At 38.7% G+C, this 22,467-nt stretch overlaps 1 protein-coding gene across 2 annotated transcripts in view; it reads right to left on the minus strand.

Annotated features, from left to right (window-relative positions):
- Window positions 1-6,921: 6,921 nt before the first annotated feature.
- RPP30 (ribonuclease P/MRP subunit p30) overlaps window positions 6,922-22,467 on the minus strand; it is a 28,983-nt gene continuing 13,437 nt past the window's right edge. For both annotated transcript variants that reach the window (XM_060034488.1, XM_060034487.1), the window contains 6 exons: window positions 21,612-21,701; window positions 13,223-13,339; window positions 12,644-12,673; window positions 12,229-12,266; window positions 11,763-11,842; window positions 6,922-8,267 (listed from right to left, as the gene is read on the minus strand). In XM_060034488.1, coding sequence (XP_059890471.1) covers window positions 8,158-8,267; window positions 11,763-11,842; window positions 12,229-12,266; window positions 12,644-12,673; window positions 13,223-13,339; window positions 21,612-21,701 — 465 coding nt within the window. In that variant the 3' untranslated portion in view covers window positions 6,922-8,157. The remainder of the gene's footprint in view (window positions 8,268-11,762; window positions 11,843-12,228; window positions 12,267-12,643; window positions 12,674-13,222; window positions 13,340-21,611; window positions 21,702-22,467) is intronic.

A 22,467-nucleotide genomic window follows, 5' to 3' on the forward strand; every position in this document is an offset into this window, starting at 1 on the left:
TTCTAAGAATTTGTCCATTTCTTCCAGGTTGTCCATTTTATTGGCATATAGTTGCTTGTAGTAATCTCTTATGATCCTTTGTATTTCTGCAGTGTCAGTTGTTACTTCTCCTTTTTCATTTCTAATTCTATTGGTTTGAGTCTTCTCCCTTTTTTTCTTGATGAGTCTGGCTAATGGTTTATCAATTGTTTATCTTCTCAAAGAACCAGCTTTTAGTCTTATTGGTCTCTGCTATCATTTCCTTCATTTCTTTTTCATTTATTTCTGATCTGATTTTTATGATTTCTTTCCTTTTGCTAACTTTGGGGCGTTTTTTTTATTCTTCCTTCTCTAATTGCTTTAGGTGTAAGGTTAGGTTGTTTATTTGAGATGTTTCTTGTTTCTTAAGGTAGGATTGTATTGCTATAAACTTCCCTCTTAGAACTGCTTTTGTTGCATCCCATAGGTTTTGGGTCATTGTGTTTTCATTGTCATTTGTTTCTAGGTATTTTTTGATTTCCTCTTTGATTTCTTCATTGATCTCTTGGTTATTAAGTAGTGTATTGTTTAGCCTCCATGTGTTTGTGTTTTTTACAGATGTTTTCCTGTAATTGATATCTAGTCTCATAGCGTTGTGGTTGGAAAAGATACTTGATACGATTTCAGTTTTTTTAAATTTACCAAGGCTTGTCTTGTGACCCAAGATATGATCTATCCTCGAGAATGTTCCATGAGCACTTGAGAATAAAGTGTATTCTGTTTTGTTGGATGGAATGTCCTATAACTATCAATTAAGTCCATCTAGTTTAATGTATCATTTAACGCTTGTGTTTCCTTATTTATTTTCATTTTGCATGATCTGTCCATTGGTGAAAGTGGGGTGTTAAAGTCCCCTACTATGATTGTGTTACTGTAGATTTCCCCTTTTATGGCTGTTAGTATTTGCCTTATGTATTGAGGTGCTCCTATGTTGGGTGCATAAATATTTACAACTGTTATACCTTCTTCTTGGATTCATCTCTTGATCATTATGTAGTGTCCTTCTTTGTCTCTTGAAATAGTCTTTGTTTTAAAGTCTATTTTGTCTGATAAGAGAATTGCTACTCCAGCTTTCTTTTGATTTCCATTTGCATGGAATATCTTTTTCCATCCCCTCACTTCCAGTCTGTATGTGTCCCTAGGTCTGAACTGGGTCTCTTGTAGACAGCATATATACAGGCCTTGTTTCTGTATCCATTCACCCAGTCTGTCTTTTGGTTGGAGCATTTAATGCATTTACATTTAAGGTAATTATCGATATGCACGTTCCTAAGACCATTTTCTTAATTGTTTTGGGTTTGTTATTGTAGGTCTTTTCCTCCTCTTGTGTTTCCTGCCTAGAGAAGTTCCTTTAGCATTTGTTGTAAAGCTGGTTTTGTGGTGCTGAATTCTCTTAGCTTTTGCTCGTCTGTAAAGGTTTTAATTTCTCCATCAAATCTGAATGAGATCCTTGCTGGGTAATCTTGGTTGTAGGTTTTTCTCCTTCATCACTTTAAATATGTCTTGCCACTCCCTTCTGGCTTGCAGTTTCTGCTGAAAGATCAGCTGTTAACCTTATGGGGATTCCCTTGTGTGTTATTTGTTGTTTTTCCCTTGCTGCTTTTAATATATTTTGTTTGTCTTTAATTTTTTTCAGTTTGATTAATATGTGTCTTGGTGTGTTTCTCCTTGGATTTATCCTGTATGGGACTCTCTGTGCTTCCTGGACTTGATTATATATTTCCTTTCCCGTATTAGGGAAGTTTTCAACTGTAATCTCTTCAAATATTTTCTCAGTCCTCTTCTTCTTCTCTTCTTCTTCTGGGATCCCTATAATTCAAATGTTGGTGCGTTTAATGTTGTCCCAGAGGTCTCTGAGACTGTCCTCAGTTCTTTTCATTCTTCATTCTGCTCTGCGGTAGTTATTTCCACTATTTTATCTTCCAGGTCACTTATCCGTTCTTCTGCCTCAGTTATTCTGCTACTGATCCCTTCTAAAGAATTTTTAATTTCATTTATTGTGTTGTTCATCACTGTTTGCTCTTTAGTTCTTCTAGGTCCTTGTTAAACGTTTCTTGTATTTTTTCCATTCTCTTTCCAAGATTTTGGACCATCTTTACTATCATTATTCTGAATTCTTTTTCAGGTAGACTGCCTATTTCCTCTTCATTTGTTAGGTCTGGTGGGTTTTTACCTTGCTCCTTTATCTGCTGTGTGTTTTTCTGTCTTATTTTGCTTAACTTACTGTGTTTGGGGTCTCTTTTTCACAGGCTGCAGGTTCGTAGTTCTTGTTTTTGTTGTCTGTCCCCAGTGGCTAAGGTTGGTTCGGTAGGTTGTGTAGGGTTCCTGGTGGAGGGGACTGGTGCCAGTGTTCTGGTGGATGAGGCTGGATCTTGTCTTTCTGGTGGGCAGGTCCACGTCTGGTGGTGTGTTTTGGGGTGTTTGTGGCCTTATTATGATTTTAGGCAGCCACTCTGCTAATGGGTGGGGTTGTGTTCCTGTCTTGCTAGTTGTTTGGCGTAGGGTGTCCAGCACTGTAGCTTGCTGGTCATTGAGTGGAGCTGGGTCTTGGCATTGAGATGGAGATCTCTGGGAGATTTTCGCCATTTGATATTACGTGGAGATGGGAGGTCTCTGGTGGAACAGTGTCCTGAACTTGGCTCTCCCACCTCAGAGGCACAGGCCTAACGCCTGGCTGGAGAACCAAGCGCCTGTCATCCACACGGCTCAGAATAAAAGGGAGAAAAAAAAAGAAAGAAAGAAAGAAGATAAGATAAAGTTATTAAAATAAAAAATAATTATTAAAAAAAAATTTTTAAATAAAAAGAAAAGAAAGAAGAGAGCAAGCAAATCAAAAAATAAATCCACCAATGATAAAAAGCACTAAAACCTATATTGAAAACAAACAACAAAGGACAGTCAGAACCCTAGGACAAATGGTAAAACCAAAGGTATACAGACAAAATCACACATAGAAACATACACACTCACAAAAAGAGAAAAAGGGGAAAAAAAATATATCGTTGCTCACAAAGTCCACCTCCTCAATTTGGGATGATTTATTGTTTATTCAGGTAGTCCACAGATGCAGGTACATAAAGTTGATTGTGCAGATTTAATTCGCTGCCCCTGAGGATGTTGGGAGAAATTTCCCTTTCTCTTCTTTGTTTGCAGAGCTCCCGGGGTTCAGCGTTGGATTTGGACCCGCCTCTGCGTGTAGGTCGCCTGAGGGTGTCTGTTCCTGCCCAGACAGGACGGGGTTAAAGAAGCAGCTGCTTTGGGGGCTCTGGCTCACTCAGGACGGGGGGAGGAAGGGGTACGGAATGTGGGGTGAGCCTGCGGCGGCAGAGGCCAGCATGACGCACCAACCTGACGCGCGCCATGTGTTCTCCTGGGGAAGTTGTCCCTGGATCACAGGACACTGGCATGGTGGGCTGCACAGGCTCCCATGAGGGGAGGTGTGGATAGTGACCTGTGCTTGCACACAGGCTTCTTGGTGGCTACAGTAGCAGCCTTAGCGTATCATGCCCGTCTCTGGAGTCCGCACTGATAGCCACGGCTCGCGCCTGTCTTTGGAGCTCCTTTAAGCTGTGCTCTTAATCCCCTCTCTTCACGCACCCCGAAACAATGGTCTCTTGCCTCTTTGGCAGCTCCAGACTTTTTCCCAGACTCCCTCCCAGCTAGCTGTGGCACACTAGCCCCCTTCAGGCTGTGTTCACACAGCCAACCCCAGTCCTTTCCCTGGGATCCGACCTCGAAAGTCCAAGCCTCAGCTCCCAGTCCCTGCCCGTCCCGGCAGGTGAGCAGACAGGCCTCTTGGGCTGGTGAGTGCTGGTCAGCACTGATCCTCTGTGCGGGAATTTCTCTGCTTTGCCCTCCACACCCGTTGCTGCTCTCTCCTCCGTGGCTCCGAAGCTTCCCCCCTCCATCACCCGCAATCTCCACCCATGAAGGGTCTTCCTAGTGTGTGGAAACCTTTCCTCTTTCACAGCTCCCTCCCAATAGTGTAGGTCCTGGCCCCATCCTTTTGTCTGTTTTTCCTTTTTTCTTTTGCACTACCCAGGTACGTGGGGAGTTTCTGGCCTTTTGGGAGGTCTGAGGTCTTCTGCTTGCATTCAGTAGGTGTTCTGTAGGAATTGTTCCACATGTAGATGTATTTCTGATGTATTTGTGGGGAGGAAAGTGATCTCCATGTCTTACTCTGCTGCCATCTTGAAGCTCCTCCCTCAGGGGCATCTTTTAAAATGGTATTTTATAACATGTTATTGTTAATGAAAACTACTGGCTTTTATATTTATTTTATAATTGACCACTTTGCTGAACTTTTACTGAAGGTAATGTCACCTTGTTGCAACTAAACCAGTTCACGTTCTAACAAAAGCAAACTTTAAAGAAACCCACTTGCTGTTCTTCACTGGTGACCAGCCATCATGCCCTCCTATTTTGAATAATAGGATAAGCACCTGCTCATAAACAGAAAGCAGGCACAACTGCAAATACATAACAAATGTGTTTGAAATACAGGTGCTAAAAAGCACCTGTATTTCTATCCTTTACCCAGTTGCTTTTCTTGAGTTTTTCAAGACTCACATTGTGCCATTAACTTTTCTTCCTTTCTAATATAACACGAAAGACCTCAATGTTATACCTGGTACAGTTGGGGCTAAAATATAGTCAGTTGGTTGAAAAACTAGATCATTGTGGGGCATCAAAAAAAAAGTTGAACATACATCCCCTTAAACATTTTAAGTTTAAAATATATAAATGTACACTCACGTGCCAATCTTTTAAAGAAAGGTCAAAGCCTATTCTTGGAAGTATGGCTCCACTGATGGGAGATCTACAGTTTGTTGAGTTCCAGTCTCTTTAAAGAAGAAAGAAAAGTGATATTTCATTAGGTTTGATTTGCATAATTAGTAATGTTGAGCATCTTTTCATGTGCCTATTGGCTATCGGTACATCTTCCAAAGATATATTGGATACTTTTCAGATCTTCTGCCCATTTTTATTGTATTCACTTATTTATTTTTGGCTGCGTTGGGTCTTCGTTGCTGCACGTGGGGTTTCTCTAGTTGTGGCAAGCGGGGGCTACTCTTGGTTGCAGTGTGTGGGCTTATCATTGTGGTGGCTTCCCTTGCTGTGGAGCATGGACTCTAGGCACGTGAGCTTCAGTAGTTGTGGCACATGGGTTCCGTAGTTGTGGCTCACAGGCTCAGTAGTTGTGGCACATGGGCTTAGTCACTCTGCAGCATGTGGCACCTTCCCGGACCACGGCTTGAACCCATGTCCCCTGCATTGGCAGGTGGATTCTTAACCACTGCGCCACCAGGGAAGCCCCCTCTGCCCATTTTTAAATTGGGTTGTTTGGTATTTGTTGTTGAGTTGTATGAGTTTTTTATATATTTTGGCTATTAACCCCTCATCAGATATATGATTTTAAAGTATCTTCCCATTCAGTAGGTAGTTTTTTTTTTTAACCTGACAAAAACTTTTACACACACACACACACACACACACATATATATATGTATATTTCCAGATTCTTTTCCTTTATAGGTTATTACAAAATACTGATTATAGTTCCCTGTGCTATACAGTAGGTCCTTGTTGGTTGTCTGTTCGTTTTGTTGATAGTTTCTTTTGCTGTGCAGCTTTTTAGTTTTGCATTTGTTTCCCTTGCCTGAGGAGATATATGTGGAAAGATAATGCTAATACCTATGTCACGCCCGATAGCCTGTTAGAATGGCTATTATCAAAAAGGCAAGAAATAAGAAATGTTATAGAGAGGATGTCGAGAAAAGGGAACCCTCATGTGCTATTGGTAGGAATGTAAATTGGTCCAGTCACTAAGGAAAACACTATGGAGTTTCTTCAAAAAATTAAGAATAGAACTACCATATGATCCAGCTATTCCTCTTCTGGGAATTTATCCAAAGAATATGAAAGCACAAATTCGTAAATATATACATACTCCTATGTTCACTACAGCATTACTTATATAGCCAAGATATGGAAAAAACCTAAATGTCCATCAACAAATGAATGGATAAAGATGTGGTGTGTGTGTGTGTGTGTGTGTGTGTGTGTGTGTGTATACACACACACACACACACACACACCCCCCACATATATAAAATGGAATACTACTCAGCCATAAAGTTAGAGGAAATCTTGCCATTTGTGACACCACTGATGGACCTTGAGGGTATTATGCTAAATGAGATAAGTCAGATAGAGAGAGACAAATACTATATGATTTCACTCTTATGTGGGGAAAAAAAAAAGAAAAAGAACAAACTAAATGAAACAAACACACAGATAAAGAGAACAGAGTAGTTGTTACCAGAGGGGAAGGAGGGATGGGGGGGAAAGCAAATCGGGTAAGGAGTCAACTGTATGGTGATGGATGGAAACTTTTGCTGGCAAGCTGTAATGTACACATGAGTTGAATTATAATGTATACACATAAAACAATGTTATAAACAATGTTACCTCAATTTAAAAAAAAAGAAGAAAAAAGAGAACTTACAAAGACTCTGGTAAAGCAATCCAAGTGCAGAATTTCCACTGGATCTCCTCTAAATCTAGTTGTCTTGCTCACAACTATTTTGACAGTTCTTTTTAATGATTCATCTTTTCCAAACTTTTCAAAAGCATTAATTTTCCAGGGAATTCCTTTTTTTCCCCTCCTGGTTCATCAGTTTTTATAATTTTAAATTAACTTGTATTAATTTTACAATGCTAAATACAATGGCATAAACAGACTTGTGAATAAACACACACCTAACTTTTGGTGAATCCAAGTGGGGTGAAGGCAGAAGCAAGCTGGCACTCAAGGAAGTGGCAGACTCTGGGTGTGAGGGCTCAGCAGCAGTGGCCATGAGTTTTATGGAGGGAGTGTAGTAGGCTAATCCATCATATTGCTTAAGAAGAAGTAAAAAATGCTTTATTTTTAGAACCATGATGCTTAATATATATACAATATATAAAGAGAAATGAACATATACACATATGTGTGAAATATTCTTCTATTTGTATTTTGTCAAGGGTTTTTATTCTTGTTTATTTTTCAAAAGTCAGGAGTGGACTTTAAATTTTATCAAATGTCTTACAGGCATCTATTAAGATGAGTCTGATTTTTCTCATTTGACCTAGTAATATGATAAAGTGTAGTACATTGAAAAGAACTGAAAAATCCTTACATTTCTAGAATAAATCTCACCTGGTTATGGTATACTCTGTTTTACCAATATCTTATTTAAGGATCTAAATTCATAAGTGAGTTTGGTGTAAAGCTTTCTTTTTAAAATTGTCTATTCTCTGACTCTCAGAACAGTGTTCATATCTTCATCTAAATGATTTTCTTAATATCAATATAGCATAAATGCAGATATTTACAAAAAAGGCTACTTCTACTTAATATAATGATCCTGCTATTAAAAAAATTATTTCCAAAGTTGATTGAGTCCAGTGCTTTGAGATTTTTACTATAGCAATTAGAAAAATCAATATTAGGTTTTCAGGGGCTTCCAACTCAAAGGAATCCTATTTCAAGGACATCACGGAGGTAAGAACCAGCAAACGAAGAGGCCAAGTGTGATTTTACGTGCACTTTTCCTTTCCTTCCGCAAATTTTATAGCAATTCCTTTTAGAAAGGACTTGGACTTGACGATTATAATGAAAGAGAGGCTTAAAGCAAGAGTAGATCAACTAAAAGCCAACCCCTTAACATAAGTTTTAAGAGTCCTCAAAATAACCACTTTTTGAGCAGTAAAATTTAAATAAGCCATGTATATCAAGTAAAGCTGAAAAGCATGAACTTTTAAATGAGCAAGAAACATTTTTAAAGAGTCTCTTGAATATTGAAACATCTTATTCAATTATACCTTCCATTTATCACTTAACGGAAAGGATAAATGAACTAGTCTTTGCTTTTCTCTTAAAATATCTAAATTCTTTATGGGGACAGCCTTTTTTTTTTTTTTTAAATGCTTTACTAGGTTTTGCTATTTTAATGGCTTAAATATAAGACTGCTTTTATAGACTACCGGTATCTAGCTCCAAGTGAAAATAGTGAGTCATACGGAGGTTCCGTTTCTGTTGCGGCTGATGGATTCTCAAAAGGCAGAAGGGAGTGCTGACAGAGACGGGGACTCATTTCAGCTCTCACACTTGGCTTTCTTGCAGGCTGGAAGAGAATCATCATCTACTTCTGATGTCCGAGGTTTCTTCACCGTGGAAATAATTCCAAAAGCAGTTTTTCTAGTTTCTATAAGACAAACAGGGAAACCAAAGTGCCTGAAGTTAAGCCATGATTTCAAAAGAGGTGGTTTTAACAAGCATCCCCATGTTACTGTGACTTACAGCATGAGTAAATGATGAAACCATAATAAACTGCTATGAGTGTTGATGCCATTTACAGTTCTCACCTTGCCCCACCACCAGCTTCTACAAATATCTGTATATTTTTAACATCTAGTTCATTCCAAAGGGACTACCCCAAGGGTAAAACTATATAGGGCAGGTTATCTCTAATGGTCTGTCCGAGGCATCTTAGGTAGCCAGAACCCAAGTTTCAGAGCTTGGTGCAGCACATGCTTAAAGTGTGGTAGAAACACAAATGAATCAAGACAGCAACTACAACAGTCTGCTTCCCTGCTTGTGTGTGTGCTCACTTCATTTTATAGCACAGACCATTCATTATCTGTGTTCCCCACTAGATCATGATTATACCTCTGAAGAATCAATTGTATGGCGAACATCCAACAATGCCTGGTTATTTAACAGGTGTTTAAGAAATACTTGTTGAGTGAACGAGGAATAACGCACATGGTTATTGATCTCTTATATATTGGTGACAATGAACAAAGAAGAATGGGAATTATTGAAAGTTTAGGTCAGGTTGCTAGTAGAGTTCAACTTAAATGTAGCTAACTTCTGCTAAAAATGTACTAAGGGGCCAGGCTCTGTGTCATCTACAGAGGATCTTAGGATGCCTAACACAGTACTTCTTCCTACCACACACTGAGATAGCACATCAGGGGCAAATATAATAGGAATGGAGGCACCACAAGAAGTAACTCTGCCTGGATGAATCAGGAAGGTATCATGAAAGAAGTGATGCTAAGAATAGGGAAGAAGGAAAAGGAAAGGAGAGGAAAGTGTTGCTTTGCAAAGGCATAGGGAGAGAGGTAAGAAGAATCTAATATACTTAGGGGACAATATGGCCGGTGTAAAGGAGGAGCATGAAAAAATTAGGGGGAAACGAGGCTGGTACTTGTGAAGGGCCACAGTGCCGTGAAAAGAGATTTAAACTGAGTCCTTAGGAAACAGGGAAGGACTGGGGAGGAGAGAAAGAGAGACCCCTTGGATACAAAGGAGATAAAAATCAAAAGGATTTGATAAACATAAATTTAGTTAAGAATTATTTCTTATTTCATGTACAAAAGTCAATTCTAAAAGTTAAATATTACCTTCTCATTTATCAGGATTAATTTACCAAGTCTACTAAATCTTTGCCAGTTATTTAAAAGCATTTTAATTTATAAAAGGGACAAAACTGCTCTCAAGGTCATTAAAATACCAACATAATCAGAGAACCTCAAAATAAACAGCAATTGCCCGTGATTTCCAAAAAATGTTACATTTAGAGATGTTTATCACTATGATTATGAGTAAACGTCTAAAAATCAGTAGAATGAATAAAAAATATAAAAATTAAATTGTGAAAATCAACACTTTGTAACAAAACTAAATGCATTAGTTTCAAAATTATATTAGTTTCATCTCAGAAATATTTTTTTTTACATCACATGAACATTTACTTCTTAATCTAAGACAACGGATTATAAACCGTTGAAAAACAAGACTTTTATAATTATCAGATAAAGTAACTCTTTTAGATCTTGAACCTCTTTCCTCTGTCCCCTCCCCACAACCTCCTTAGAATTGCTATTCATTGGTTTCTAGAATCCCACAGGACCCATCTAACTGTGATGCCCTGTAGCAAGCCTTCCCATGTAGAAGCCCAGCTACTGCATGTCCCAAGTCTTCTGTTTTCCAGGTATCCATTCCTGCACTGCCTTCAACAATTGCTCTCATGATAAGGTTTTCACACCCTCCAAGAATTAACCATCTTCTGGTAGTGCTTCAGTGCAGTGCTGTCCTTCTTAAATGTGGCACTCAGGGTGATAGAGATGCCAGCCAGGACTTATCAGTGCAGAGGATAATGATGACACTTTGAATCTTCCTGCCTCAGAATCTTGTATTTCTTCTAATGTAACCTTAGGCTGAATTTGCAATCCTAGTAGACTGAATTTTGAAACTGCTGTCTCAAATTGATCCCAATGTCAACTAAAGTCAGGGTAATTATAACATCCTGTAGATGTGTTGTTAATTCTTCAGGGACAGCAGGCATACACTAGGACTGTCCTGGGCACAACTAGAATGAATGGGAATGCTAAAGTCCACAAGGCTTCTTTTAGTTTAGCTTCTGTAAAAGCCTAGCTTTATATGTAACTTATTTTGAATAGCTGAGTTTTTTGAAGCACAGATCTTCATATTTTTCCCTACTAAATTTTAAAAATTAACTTCCCTTCCTTGTCTCAGTCTGTTTTAAACCACTAATTGTTATCCAAAATCTTGACGATTCCTTATGTTCATTTAAAATAGACAAAAATAATGGCAGAACTACCAGTGTGAACCAACTGTTCCCTAATTCCAAGAAAATCCTGATAAAATTTTAATTAATTTGGTCATTCCCAGAGCTTATGTGATGGGTCTAGGCTATGTAATACAACAATCTCAAACTAAAAATGTTGAAAACAAAAGCAAAATCATCTAATTCATGGTAATACAGTAACCAGTTCTACGAAGTGGAAATCAGATCACTAAAATCCAGACGTAATACACAAGCTCTCAATAACCTAACTATTCATATGCTAAATCACCCAGTTTACATGTAGCAACCAATTCTGAAGTTTAACATTCATCTGGGTGATATCAAGTCAATTGCTTCCTGACCACTACCACCAGTGCTAAAACTTACAAAGAGAATGAAGATAAAACAACAGATGAAAAGTGTAAACTTTTTTCTTTTAAAAAGCCTCATTTTTCTTCTCCAAAGTCCTAGCATATCAAACACTTCTAGTTCAATTTTTATCATCTGATGAGTAAGAAATTCAGTGCCTTCAAGTAGTGAAATTAAGGTGAGGAGGAAGATATATATAAATGAAATGTGAGTAAGAAATGTGTAGTCTGTGCATAATTGAACAGGTAAACCACACATGAGACAATAATCACAAGTAATAAATGTGAAAAGTTATGATTTGAGTTTGTTAGCGGGATTTTTAAAAACGTATTTGGTGCTTTTGTGTTCCTCATAACTGGCTTAACATATATTTTTCACCGTTCAGTTCTCTAAAACAGTGATTTTCAGCAGGGAAAGCATGTCCCTATGGAGGAAAAAGGGAGATGAGAAGCCTATCAAAATGCAGGCGGGGACACACGTGCAGAACTGGAAAGAACGCATTCAATACTCATTTCTGGAAGGCAAACTATATTCATTCCACAAACTACTGAAAATAAAGCCTGAAGTAAAGGGCGAGAAAGCACTGATGGGTATGGCTAAACAGGTTCAGAAAAGATGATCCTAATGGAACTCTGAGGGGCAGGATAATGAAAGTAGATATGGCTCAACTGTTTCACAGAAATGACTGGCTCTTAACATGACCACTTGGTGTTTTTCTTGGAAGGACTTGCTCACCTCCGTGCAGAAGCACCGCTCGGCAGTTGGTGGACACTGCGGCCTTGGCGTCACTTTCCGACAGCCCGAACAGCAACCCTCTGGGGGGTCGTTAAAGATTTCAACCCAGCGTCAGCTGAGGACAGGAGACTAACAGAAACATAACTGACAATGCCAGTTCACCAGAGAGAGGCACTGAGAGAGACACTTTAATTCTATAGTTCTTACTCCAAATGGAACAGGCATTTGAGAAAAGACTCATTTAACTCTAAGCTTTTATAGAGTCCTTCTTTCCCCCTTTTTCTATTTCACCCTTAATCCAGAAAACAAAAGGATGAAGTTTTCACAACCTGATGTAATTTGGTTTTGAAGCTATTAATTGATAAATTTATAGTAAAAGGTTAAAAAATCTTGTTAAAGTATAACATACCAAATTCCAAATTTCCTAAAAGAAAATTTCAATGACTTCTTACTCAGAAAAGGATACAAGTTTGCCACATCGTATGGGCCTCTTATTTCTAAAGGCTAAAATAAAATGAACAAAAAATAGATATGAAAGAAGTTATTCGTAACATTTCAGTGACTTCATCTGCAGTAAATAGGATGCTTAAGTATCTAAAAACAAGGAAGTCAACTGCATAAATTTAAGTCCTTATAATTTTGACGGGTTACTTACATTTTTGAAAATATAAAAGATCCCTGAAAAGCATTTTGCAACAATTTAAAGGAAAAACTATTTATATAAACAAAATTTGAAGCCCCAAAGGAATGGAGATAAATTTTACTCTTCAGCAATTACAATGAGCAAATGCAATTAAAAACGAAAACATGCAATAAACCTTTATTACATGACTAATTTAACTTGAAAAGGGAAAAAATAAAGTACTTAATGCCAGACTTACCCTTTCAGCAGCACTAGATATAATTACATTCTACGAAATAGAAAGTAATCAATATTAATCTCAGATAAATGTCAAAAAATTGAAGTCTTATAATACAAATAACCAGTAATCAAGTTTTAACATAAATACCAACTTCTAAAGTTAAGGTAAATAAAGTGAAAGGATGAAAGACCTCATGTCAAACTAAAGCAGCCTAAAATAAGAAACAGAACAAGAAGCCTTCCCAACAGTTCTTAGAAAAGATGCATTAGTTTAAAAAACTAGTTGAAAAGGTCATATAACCTTAATTCAACTCAATGATGACAACTGTATCTAGATGATTCTTTCACAGTAGGTAAACGGCCAATTCTTTACTGAAAGATAAAGACTTTCAATATAACTTTTCCCCCCTCATATTATTCTTCCTTAGGATATTTTTCTTTCTCTTAAAACTTGCAGAGCTCATTGAAATGGGAGAATTTGTTGCTGTGCATTGAGAAGTTTCTGCTTTAAGGATATGGGGTCAGCTTGACAACCCCAGTATATTAATAATAATAAACTGCTAGGTTTGAAAAATATCCTAAAATTATGGAACCATACCTTTCCTTTGCAGACCTGCATCAAATTGAGGGCGTTGGAAATTGTGTACCTTCTCATTGTGGAGTCTTTGATAGCGGGGCTATAGACAAGTTCAAAGCCCACACCTCGGTCAATTGCCTTCACAGGAAATGAAGAAAATAAACTGTTAAAGCTAAACACACACTGTCTTACTTTATTTTCACTGAACTTCCCCCTCACCTCACACCCCTCCCCCGCACTGCCCACCTCCTGCACGTCCAGGTACAGCCTTGAATAAAGGCGGATTTGTGCCCGAATGGCACCATCTACAGGAGAAGAAAACAGATCTGTGGCTCTGTCTCAACAGAGTTTATCTTAGCTGTGGGGAAGCTGACTTTATATAAACAGGAATCATCAAGAGGCTGAGGAGAGCAACGTCCCAGTGGGGTGGCAGAAGGGCTACTACTCCATGAATTATCAAAAGGAAACCGGAGATGTGTTCCCTACACGCAGGATAAACTGTTTGCAAACATAGTAAACCAAGTAATTTGACCCAAGAATGAAGAGACAAAGAAATGAGCTGAAAAACGTCCAAAGAACAGGAGTGGAACGCCTCTCGGGTAAGTCATTTATTATGCATATGTTGAAGGAAGAAACTAATGGGCCACAGTTGAGTGCCATGTGCTAGGCACTGTGCTAAGAGTCTTATGTATTTATTTAACCCCTACAATACCTTTAGAAGGCACTGTGGCAGAGACAGCTAACTGCCCCGCTATCTCTTCTCTTCTCCCCTTTTTCTTCACTAACAGAGCCCCTGATCTTAAACGGGGCTCATGGATGCCTGGCAAAGAAGATGAAAGCAACCTGGGCCCTTGACAATTCTGCCAAGCTTACCATACTAGCTTGGCGTTTTACATGAGAAAAAGAAACTTCTTTCATATTTAAGATGTTCTTAATAGGCAGGCATCCACAGGTAAGAAAACAGCCTGGAAGAAGTGGCAATGGGATCTACTACACTATGCAGCTTCCCTGATGAGTGATTTAAATCTTCATCCATTCACAACAGATACGTATTTAAGCCAGCTGTGCGTGGGAATGGGTGAGCAAAAGCTGACATGGTTCCTCTCTTGTAAGAGCTTCCAGTTTAGTGCAGGAGACCATCAAATAATTACACAAAAATCCAAAACTTCCACTGTGCTAAGTGCCATCCAGAAGTCTGGGAGCGGGTGAGGAAGGACTTAATTAACTAGCAGAGAGGAGCGTCTGCAGAGGGAGGGGGCAGTATGTGAAGAAGCTCTAGGGTTGGAGGAAGCATGTAGCATGTAGGCTGGAGAGGAGAGAATGAGGAGAGCCCTGTGGTGGGAGTGGGGGCTGAAGAGGATGGGAACTGCCAAACGGAGACAGAATTAATCTTAACAGCCACAAGAAGCATCTAAGGATTTTAGCATGGAGGGGATAATCAGAGTCAGGACGGCAAAGTCGCTTGGTTTCAGTGGTCTTTCAAAGGAGCAAAGGAGGAAAAGCAGGCAAAGACCAGGCAGTATGGTCCAAGTCTCTGCCTGGCAAACGATCTTCTATTTATTACCCAGAGGATGAGTTGGGACTGGTCCAGCTGTGACTGCTGGAGGTCTACTCCTGCGTGTTACAAGGACTGGAAAAACCTGTCTTCTTCAGATCTGGCAGTCCACCTTATTTAATTCACATGTACTGGCAGATTCCTTCCACTTGCCCTTCCTGAACAAAGACTTCTTTTCTTCTGCCCCACCCCCCAATCTTCCCTTTCCTTAACTTTTATGCCTGCCTTGAGGTGCCCAGAATTTATTTTAGATTACCCTATATATATGATATTAGTTTAATTAGCATTTACATGCTATTTTCCACACTGCAACCTCCCCGTCTCCCCTTTTCAGACAACTTTTTCCTGCCTCCAATTCTTTGGCTTGTGTTAATTATATCTGGGAATGATGTCTGTTATGATACTCTTTGTGCCATAAATATATATCTCATTCTCCCTGCCTAACTTGTACACTTGAGAGCTGGTATCATGATACTTCTTTGTAACACAGAACTGTCTTTTATACAAAAAGCATTTAATGTATTTATATTCTGAGTGAATAAACAGTAGCTTATGGAAAAGAGGTCATGTGATAATGCTGTTCACTATGGATTAGCCATCACAAAAGAAACCAGGGTTAACTTGGCAAACTGAGATTCACAGATAAACCAAAACATGTCCTTTAACCTTAGTCTCAACTATCCCCCTGGCTATTTCTCTTACCAAAACTACTAATTAGCCAAAGAGGCTTACTTACAGGTATTTCTTTTCCTCACCCCTCTAGTTGCTGAACTAAAACACAAGTCGGTAGGATGGAGAAGAGGGGACATAAAAGACGTGGATGACACACAGAACTAGGTGACCAGGTCCCAAAGAATTCTGGAAAATTTGCTGCCCCCCCTCCTTGGGGACCAGATCAAAATACAAACTCCTTTTTTGGGGGTTGGAGAGGGTTAGATGGACATAATTATCCACTTAATTTTTTTTTAAGAAAAAAGTTCTGATTCTGATCTTAGTACATTAATCAAATTCACTTTCAAGCTGAAAACTCTCAGAAACTGAAGATAATGTGCTACTGAAGGCTGTGAACATTTCTTTCATAACACCTTATTTAAAATTTTTAGATAGATGAAATACAGACTCATTACCTGAGCTCCTGCTTCTAAGCCCATTTTAATGTAAATTGCCTTAAGCTCATCACCTGATTGTTCCTAACAGCCTTCTCATAAAGAATGCCAGTGCCTGCCTGATTGGCTTTTGTTTGCATCTCTGACCAAAGGTTCTGGAGTATGCAGATGATTTCTTTACTAATGAGAAATAACAGTCGTAACGATGCTACAAACCAAGAACAGGTGTGTGATATTTGAAAAGAGATGGTGGTAGTAAAATTCCAAGAACTAAGCAAAGCTTAAGAGAAAGAAGAGAGAAAGGAAATAGGGGGTTGATTACTGGGACAATACACAGATTCCCTGTTAATTTCATAAAAATTAGTTCTTTATTGAATTCGAAAGGATGATACTGTTGGTGTCATTCCTGGTTTCATTCTTTGAGATAGGTAACTTGTTCATATGATTCACAAATCAAGTAACATAAGAAGGCAAAAAAGCCTTCACTGTACCTCTGCTCCCACTTGCCCCACCCACACCTCCCATAATCACTTTCACTAACTTCTTGTGTCTTTTTCTAGCGTTTCTTCAGATACAAGCAAATATGAATATATATTATTATTTTTCCTCTCTCTTACCCCAAAGGTAGCCTACTACTACATTCTGGTTCTGACTTGAAGGGTTTTCCACGTCAGCTCCTAACTTCAGCATTGCTTTACAGCTGCAGAGTACGCCACTGCAGAAGTATGGCATTTACCCAAGCCTCTACTGATAGATTTTGGGTCGTTCCAGTCAATCTATAGCATAAACACTAACTTTTTAGTGTTTTGGGGGATTGCTGGATATTATGGGTTCAATTGTTTCCCCCCATAAAAGGTTATGTTGGGGTCCTAATCCTCAGTACCTTAGGATGTAACATTAATTGGCAATAGTGTCATTGTAGATGTAATTAGTTAAGATGAGGCCACACTGGGATAGGGCAGACCCCTAATCCAGTAGGACTGGTGTACTTATAAGATGATGGCCATGTGAAGACAGACAGGGAGAAAGAACATGTTGTAAAGACAGAGGTAGAGATTGGAGTTATGCAGTTGCAAGCCAAGGACCAGCAAAGATTGCCAGCAAACCATCAAAAGCTAGGAAGAGACAAAGAAGGACTCCCCTAAGGTTTCAGAGGGACCATAACCCCAACAATGTCCTGATTTCAGACTCCCAGTCTCCAGAACAGTGAGCCAATACACTTCTGTTAGTTTAAGCCACCCCATTTGTGGTACTTTGTTATGGTAGCCCCAGGAAACTAATACACTAGGTCAGAGGGTAAAGCATTTATAATTTTGATAGTTGTTGCCAAATTACCCACTGCCCCATAAGGACTGTTCCAATTACACTGCTACCGTCAAAGTATGAGAATGCCTGCTTTCCCACAGCCTCACAAAAGTGTATCATCAAACTTCTGGGTTTGTGCCAATCAGATAGGTGATTTTAACATGAATTTCTCTTAGCATGATGAATTTAAACATCTTTTCATTTGTTAAAAGACCATTTGTATTTCCTTTCCTGTGAAATGTCTTTTCCATATTCTTAATCCATTTTTTTGGATTGATCATCTCTCTCTCTTTTTTTTTTAACCTTATCAATTTCTAGGAGCTCTTTATATATTACAGAGATCAGTCACCTGTCTATGATATAAGTGAAACTATTTCTACCAGTCTGTCATTAGTCCTTTTAACTTTGTTTCTGATGGTTTTTTTTTTTTTTTGGCCACACAGACATTTTTTTGGTACTGACAGGTTTGCTGGCACTGCTCCAAGTACTGGATCAATAAAGTACTTAACATAGTTAGGTTCACAATATGTGTGATGAAAAATAAAGTTTACAGAGCACTCACACCCAACTCAAGGATATATGGCAAGATTCCTGGAACAACCTCACTGCTTCAGATACTATTTACTGGATTTCTCTCAGTGGGGACTAACTGGACCATGAAGACAGAAATGGATTAGGGTTAAAGGAAATGCTGAGGGGAAAACATCGGAAAGAGAGCATAAAACATACAATCACTGGAAATGGCTCAATAAACTTGAAGTTATTGTTGAATGGCACTAACACTGTAAAAAAAAAATCAAAGGTGAAGATACGTGCTGCTTAAAAAAATTCTTCTCAAAACCTGAATTCATAAAGATCATGTTTTAAAATATGAAATTATTCTGTGCATAACAAAGAGCTCTGCTGTAAAGTAATTTTAAATAGCATTTCCCAGTGGGAAATGACAGCAGATTTAGAATCAAAGCTTAAGTACAAATCCCAAGTCAACCTTTGAGAGAGACATGTACCTGTTGTGAGCCACAAACTACCTGAGTCTCAATTCCATCACCTGCATCACAGAGGTAATTCACATCTACCCCACCCTAAAGCTGCTGGGCTAGAGCAGGTGTGAAAGTGCTTAAGCCTTAAAATGCTAAATAATTAGAAGCCATCTGGCTATCCAAGAAGAGGAGTTGAATTCAACTTTTTTGAAACCCAACTATTACATGATAAAATAATTCCCATACAACTTACTTAAGACTCCAGAGGAGGTTTGCAGGAGATTTTAGAGGGAATTAACATAATTGAAATTATGGTGCCCTAAGCATGTGGTGAAAATAACAAAAGGATTGAGAGCTGAAAGTTATACATAAGGAGTGCTTTGGTATGTTTTAGCTCCTGGGCCCTCCTTTATAATCCCAACCTTCTTTTTTTTTTTATAACTTTGTTGAGGGATCATTGACAAATAGAATGCATATATTTAAAGTCTATAACGTGATGATTTGATATACATACACTCTACACTGTAGAATGATTACTGAGATCAAGATAATTAACACATCCACCACTTGACATAGTTAACCATTTTTTTTGTTTTTTTGTTTTTTTGTGTGTGTGGTGATTGTGGTGAGAGTGCCTAGGATACTCTCTCAACTACTTTTGAGTTATAATACTGGACTATTAACTACAGTCACCCACGCTGTACATTAGAGCCTCAGAACTTGCTCTTTTTTTAAGTGAAAATCTATAACCTTTGACCTACAATCCCAACCTTCTGAGCTGATAATTCGCACATGGCTTATGGCCTCTAGGTTAAAGCCTAATGAATTAAATATCTTAATGCTCCTATTTCTCACCACCCCATCCAAATTAAGATACCTATACAACTACTATTATTTACCCTGAACAATAAGGTGGACACTTTTTATTGTATGCTTCTAGCTTTTAATTTAATTTTAATTAATTTAACTTTTAATTCCAGTTTCTCTTAAATGAAAAAGAGGTGAATGAATTAATAGGGACTCTTCTGCTTCCTGACCAATTCACACCGCAGCCTACTTCTACACTAGACGAGGGCTAAAAATAATCCTGCACAGCCTTCCCTCTACTCCATCATCTAGTTTTTATTAAACAACATATGTAAAATGTTCATACCAGATTTTTAAAAAAGCAGACACTGTGTTAAGTACTGCCTATCCCTCTCACTTGTCAAATTTTTACTTTTCAGAATTCTTAAATTGAAAAATGTGGGAATGAAGCCAAAAATATCCATCAAAAAATAGCACCTTCAGGAACTTACAGATGGAATCAGAAGGTGGGCTGTACTAGTGCTGCCGCCTCCAGTGCATCTCCTCCTCACGCTGCCCCAATGCCCCACCCCCCCTCACAGTGAATGCTGCCTGCCAAGCCCTGACAACCAGCTAAGGACTAACGGTTCACAGGATTTGGCTGTGTTCCCCAAGCTGTACCCAGACATGCAAAATTAGACATATACTCGTTCAACTGACAGATTTTAGGGAAGACCTCTTATAAGCAAGGTATTTGGGTAATGAAAAAAGGACCATGACACAGTTGGTGCTCTCTAGAAGCTCACAATCTGGGTTGGACAGCAGGGCACATTCCTAAGAAACCAATCAAAGGACGAAGCCAAAACAGTCACTGGGCAGCTTATCACTGTTGTGGGACATGAGGAATTATGTGCTGTGCACTGCTGTCCATTCCATGGACTTGGCCTTAGCATCACATGCACTATCTCCTCCCAGCCAAGGACACAGTATCGTATGTGGGTTTACTCAGGCAAAGCCATCTAGAAAATGGCCTTCCTAGTTCATTAAGGTGAGGAGAAAAGCAAAACAGTTGTAAGTTTAAGAGCAACTTAAGGAGGGTGCCATCTACATGGAAAATGGACTGGCAGTGTGAAGCTGGTAAAAAGCTTTGGCAACTTCTAGAGACAGACACTACTAGCTCTGGGGAGCAACAACATGTGAGGCCAGTAAGACTGTCATAACCTTGGGAACTGTGTTAGTTTGAGCCTTTTATCATGGTAGCTGGGGCACATCGGAGATCTCATCTGATGGGGAGTCAACCAGGTCTGTCCCACCCCTGTGTCTGGAGAGCTGAACAGCTTCTCCTTCTTCATTTTACCACTTTTAACAACATATATCTCCAATTCTAAAATGTGATGATTAAGGGTCTTTTTTTTTTTTAGTGTTTACTTATTTAAGTACCGGCAAGAATGTGGGGAAACAATGATTTGAGCTTAACCAATATTGTTATATGTTCAGTAGTACTCTCATTATTGATCAGAAAAGAGCTGTTTTATAGTTTGCCCTTTAAATATATAACTTTAAAGTTCTGAATACTTTTCAAGTACAGCTTTAGTAGCACACACTTAGGGGTAGAACACAAGCCATCTTAAATTTTTCCACACTGCATTCAATTTTTCCATACCATACAGATCATTTTCTCCTCTCACGGTATCTCCCTACTCTCAGCATCAAGCTAATTCCTTAGCAGTGGAGAGGGAAACAAAAATTGAAGAACTTGTGATTCTACAGAGACAAAAGAATAGGGGAGTTATCTATCCTGAAAATCCATAAATTTTTAATTTTCCCATTCTGACAGGATTGGGGATGTAATCTAGATTGTCTGTCAAACCTTTCTTCTCCTTCAACAGCACTTCTTGAGAATGGGAGAGAGCTTTGGAAGCCTCTATTCTAAAAAAGCATCCTAACTCCTCCCAGGATCTGGTTGTCAATGCAAATAGTTGACAGCTCTGCCAACCTTACAGCTCCCATTGTGAAACAATATCACTTTTATGATGGAGTAAGACATAAAAAGGTGTGACAGGTGGAAGATAAGGAGTAGAGGAAAACAAGAGAAATTACGTAGAACGGTAACGAGAAAAATTCTATAGCAGAGGAAGGAGCACAAGATCTGTTGAATGCATGGTCCCCTCTTAGGTTATCATAAAGGTAACCCTGGGCTTTTGTGTGAGCCAGCACATTTCAATGCAGATTTTAATTCTGCAGAGACCACGCCTACCGTGCTTTCCAGGCCCTGCCCCCTCCAGTCCCTGCCACCCCACCTTTCCCGTTTGCTGGTGCCTTGGGAACCCTCTCTCTATTTTGTCCTACGCCTTTCTTGGCTGCTCTGTCTCCATAATGTTCAACATTCAGACTGTAAGTGTCCATCATTATTAGCTATCCTCTTAGGAAATTTCCTTCACAAATTTGAGCTTCTAAGGCCTTTCAAACACATCTTGGTAATTCACTGGATGTTTTTTATTTTAAGCTTTCTTTTCTACCTTTAGTCAGCTTAGAAAAAAAATCCTCTTTTTAAATTGCCTATTTATTACTAGCCTTTGTTTTTTCCCCTCTAAGAACAGCAGTTTCTTCTGCCCCTTTTCCAGTGTGTTAATGCACATGTAGAGATTCACATACAGAATGGAAACTGTGACACTTACCACATTAATAGGGGGTCTTTTGAAGTAAAATGGTAGCTTCTCTGTTACAGTTATGCAGACTAAATCCACATCTAAATGCGTACAAGCAACCTGTCAAGAAGAAAAAAACAGGTAAAGCCAAAAGGAAAATTGGCACATGTTAAGAATGGGGTAGGGTCAAACGTGATACAAAGAAATGTAAATAGATATGGCTCACTCCATAGGCATTACACGGTTCTGTGTTCAAATACATCTGTCCCTTTACAAAGTCAATGCTTAGCCATTCCTTCACATTTGGTTTGAATGGTTTAGCTGTAATCTAGCTGAAGCAGAGTGATATGTCTATAGACCATCTCAACAGATAGGGTCTAGAGACCCTCTAATTCATGGTCAGCTACATAAGGAGAGGTTGCTAAGAGAGGCTGAGTTTCTGGAAGGTTACTTCAGATTGTTCTAGAAAAAGGAAACTAACTGCTCTGAAATCCAAGAAAAAATAAATAAATAAGCCAAAAGGAATGTATGCATGGTCCACTTACTCCAGAAATTATTTATTTTTATGCCAGCAATTGGCCCACACCTGTGGCTCCTATCAGTCTATTGACTGGCCAAAGAAATACATGGCACTACTAATGGCATTTTGTTCAAATGCTAATAGAAACAGAGCATCTCCATAAATGGTCAAAGCAGAGCTGTTATAAATCAAATGACACTGAATGCATTTTTTTCAACTTTTAATTTCCCTTTCCTTTGTTCTCATTTTTGCTATTATTTGTTGATACTCTGCATTTACTTCCAAAAGAGATTTGAAGCTGCTTATAAAAAAAGACATGCAAGATAAAATAAATAGATAAGGAAATGAGGATGAAAGGAAAATCAG

Source organism: Delphinus delphis, chromosome 16, assembly GCF_949987515.2.
Source record: "Delphinus delphis chromosome 16, mDelDel1.2, whole genome shotgun sequence".
Taxonomy (NCBI): domain Eukaryota; kingdom Metazoa; phylum Chordata; class Mammalia; order Artiodactyla; family Delphinidae; genus Delphinus; species Delphinus delphis.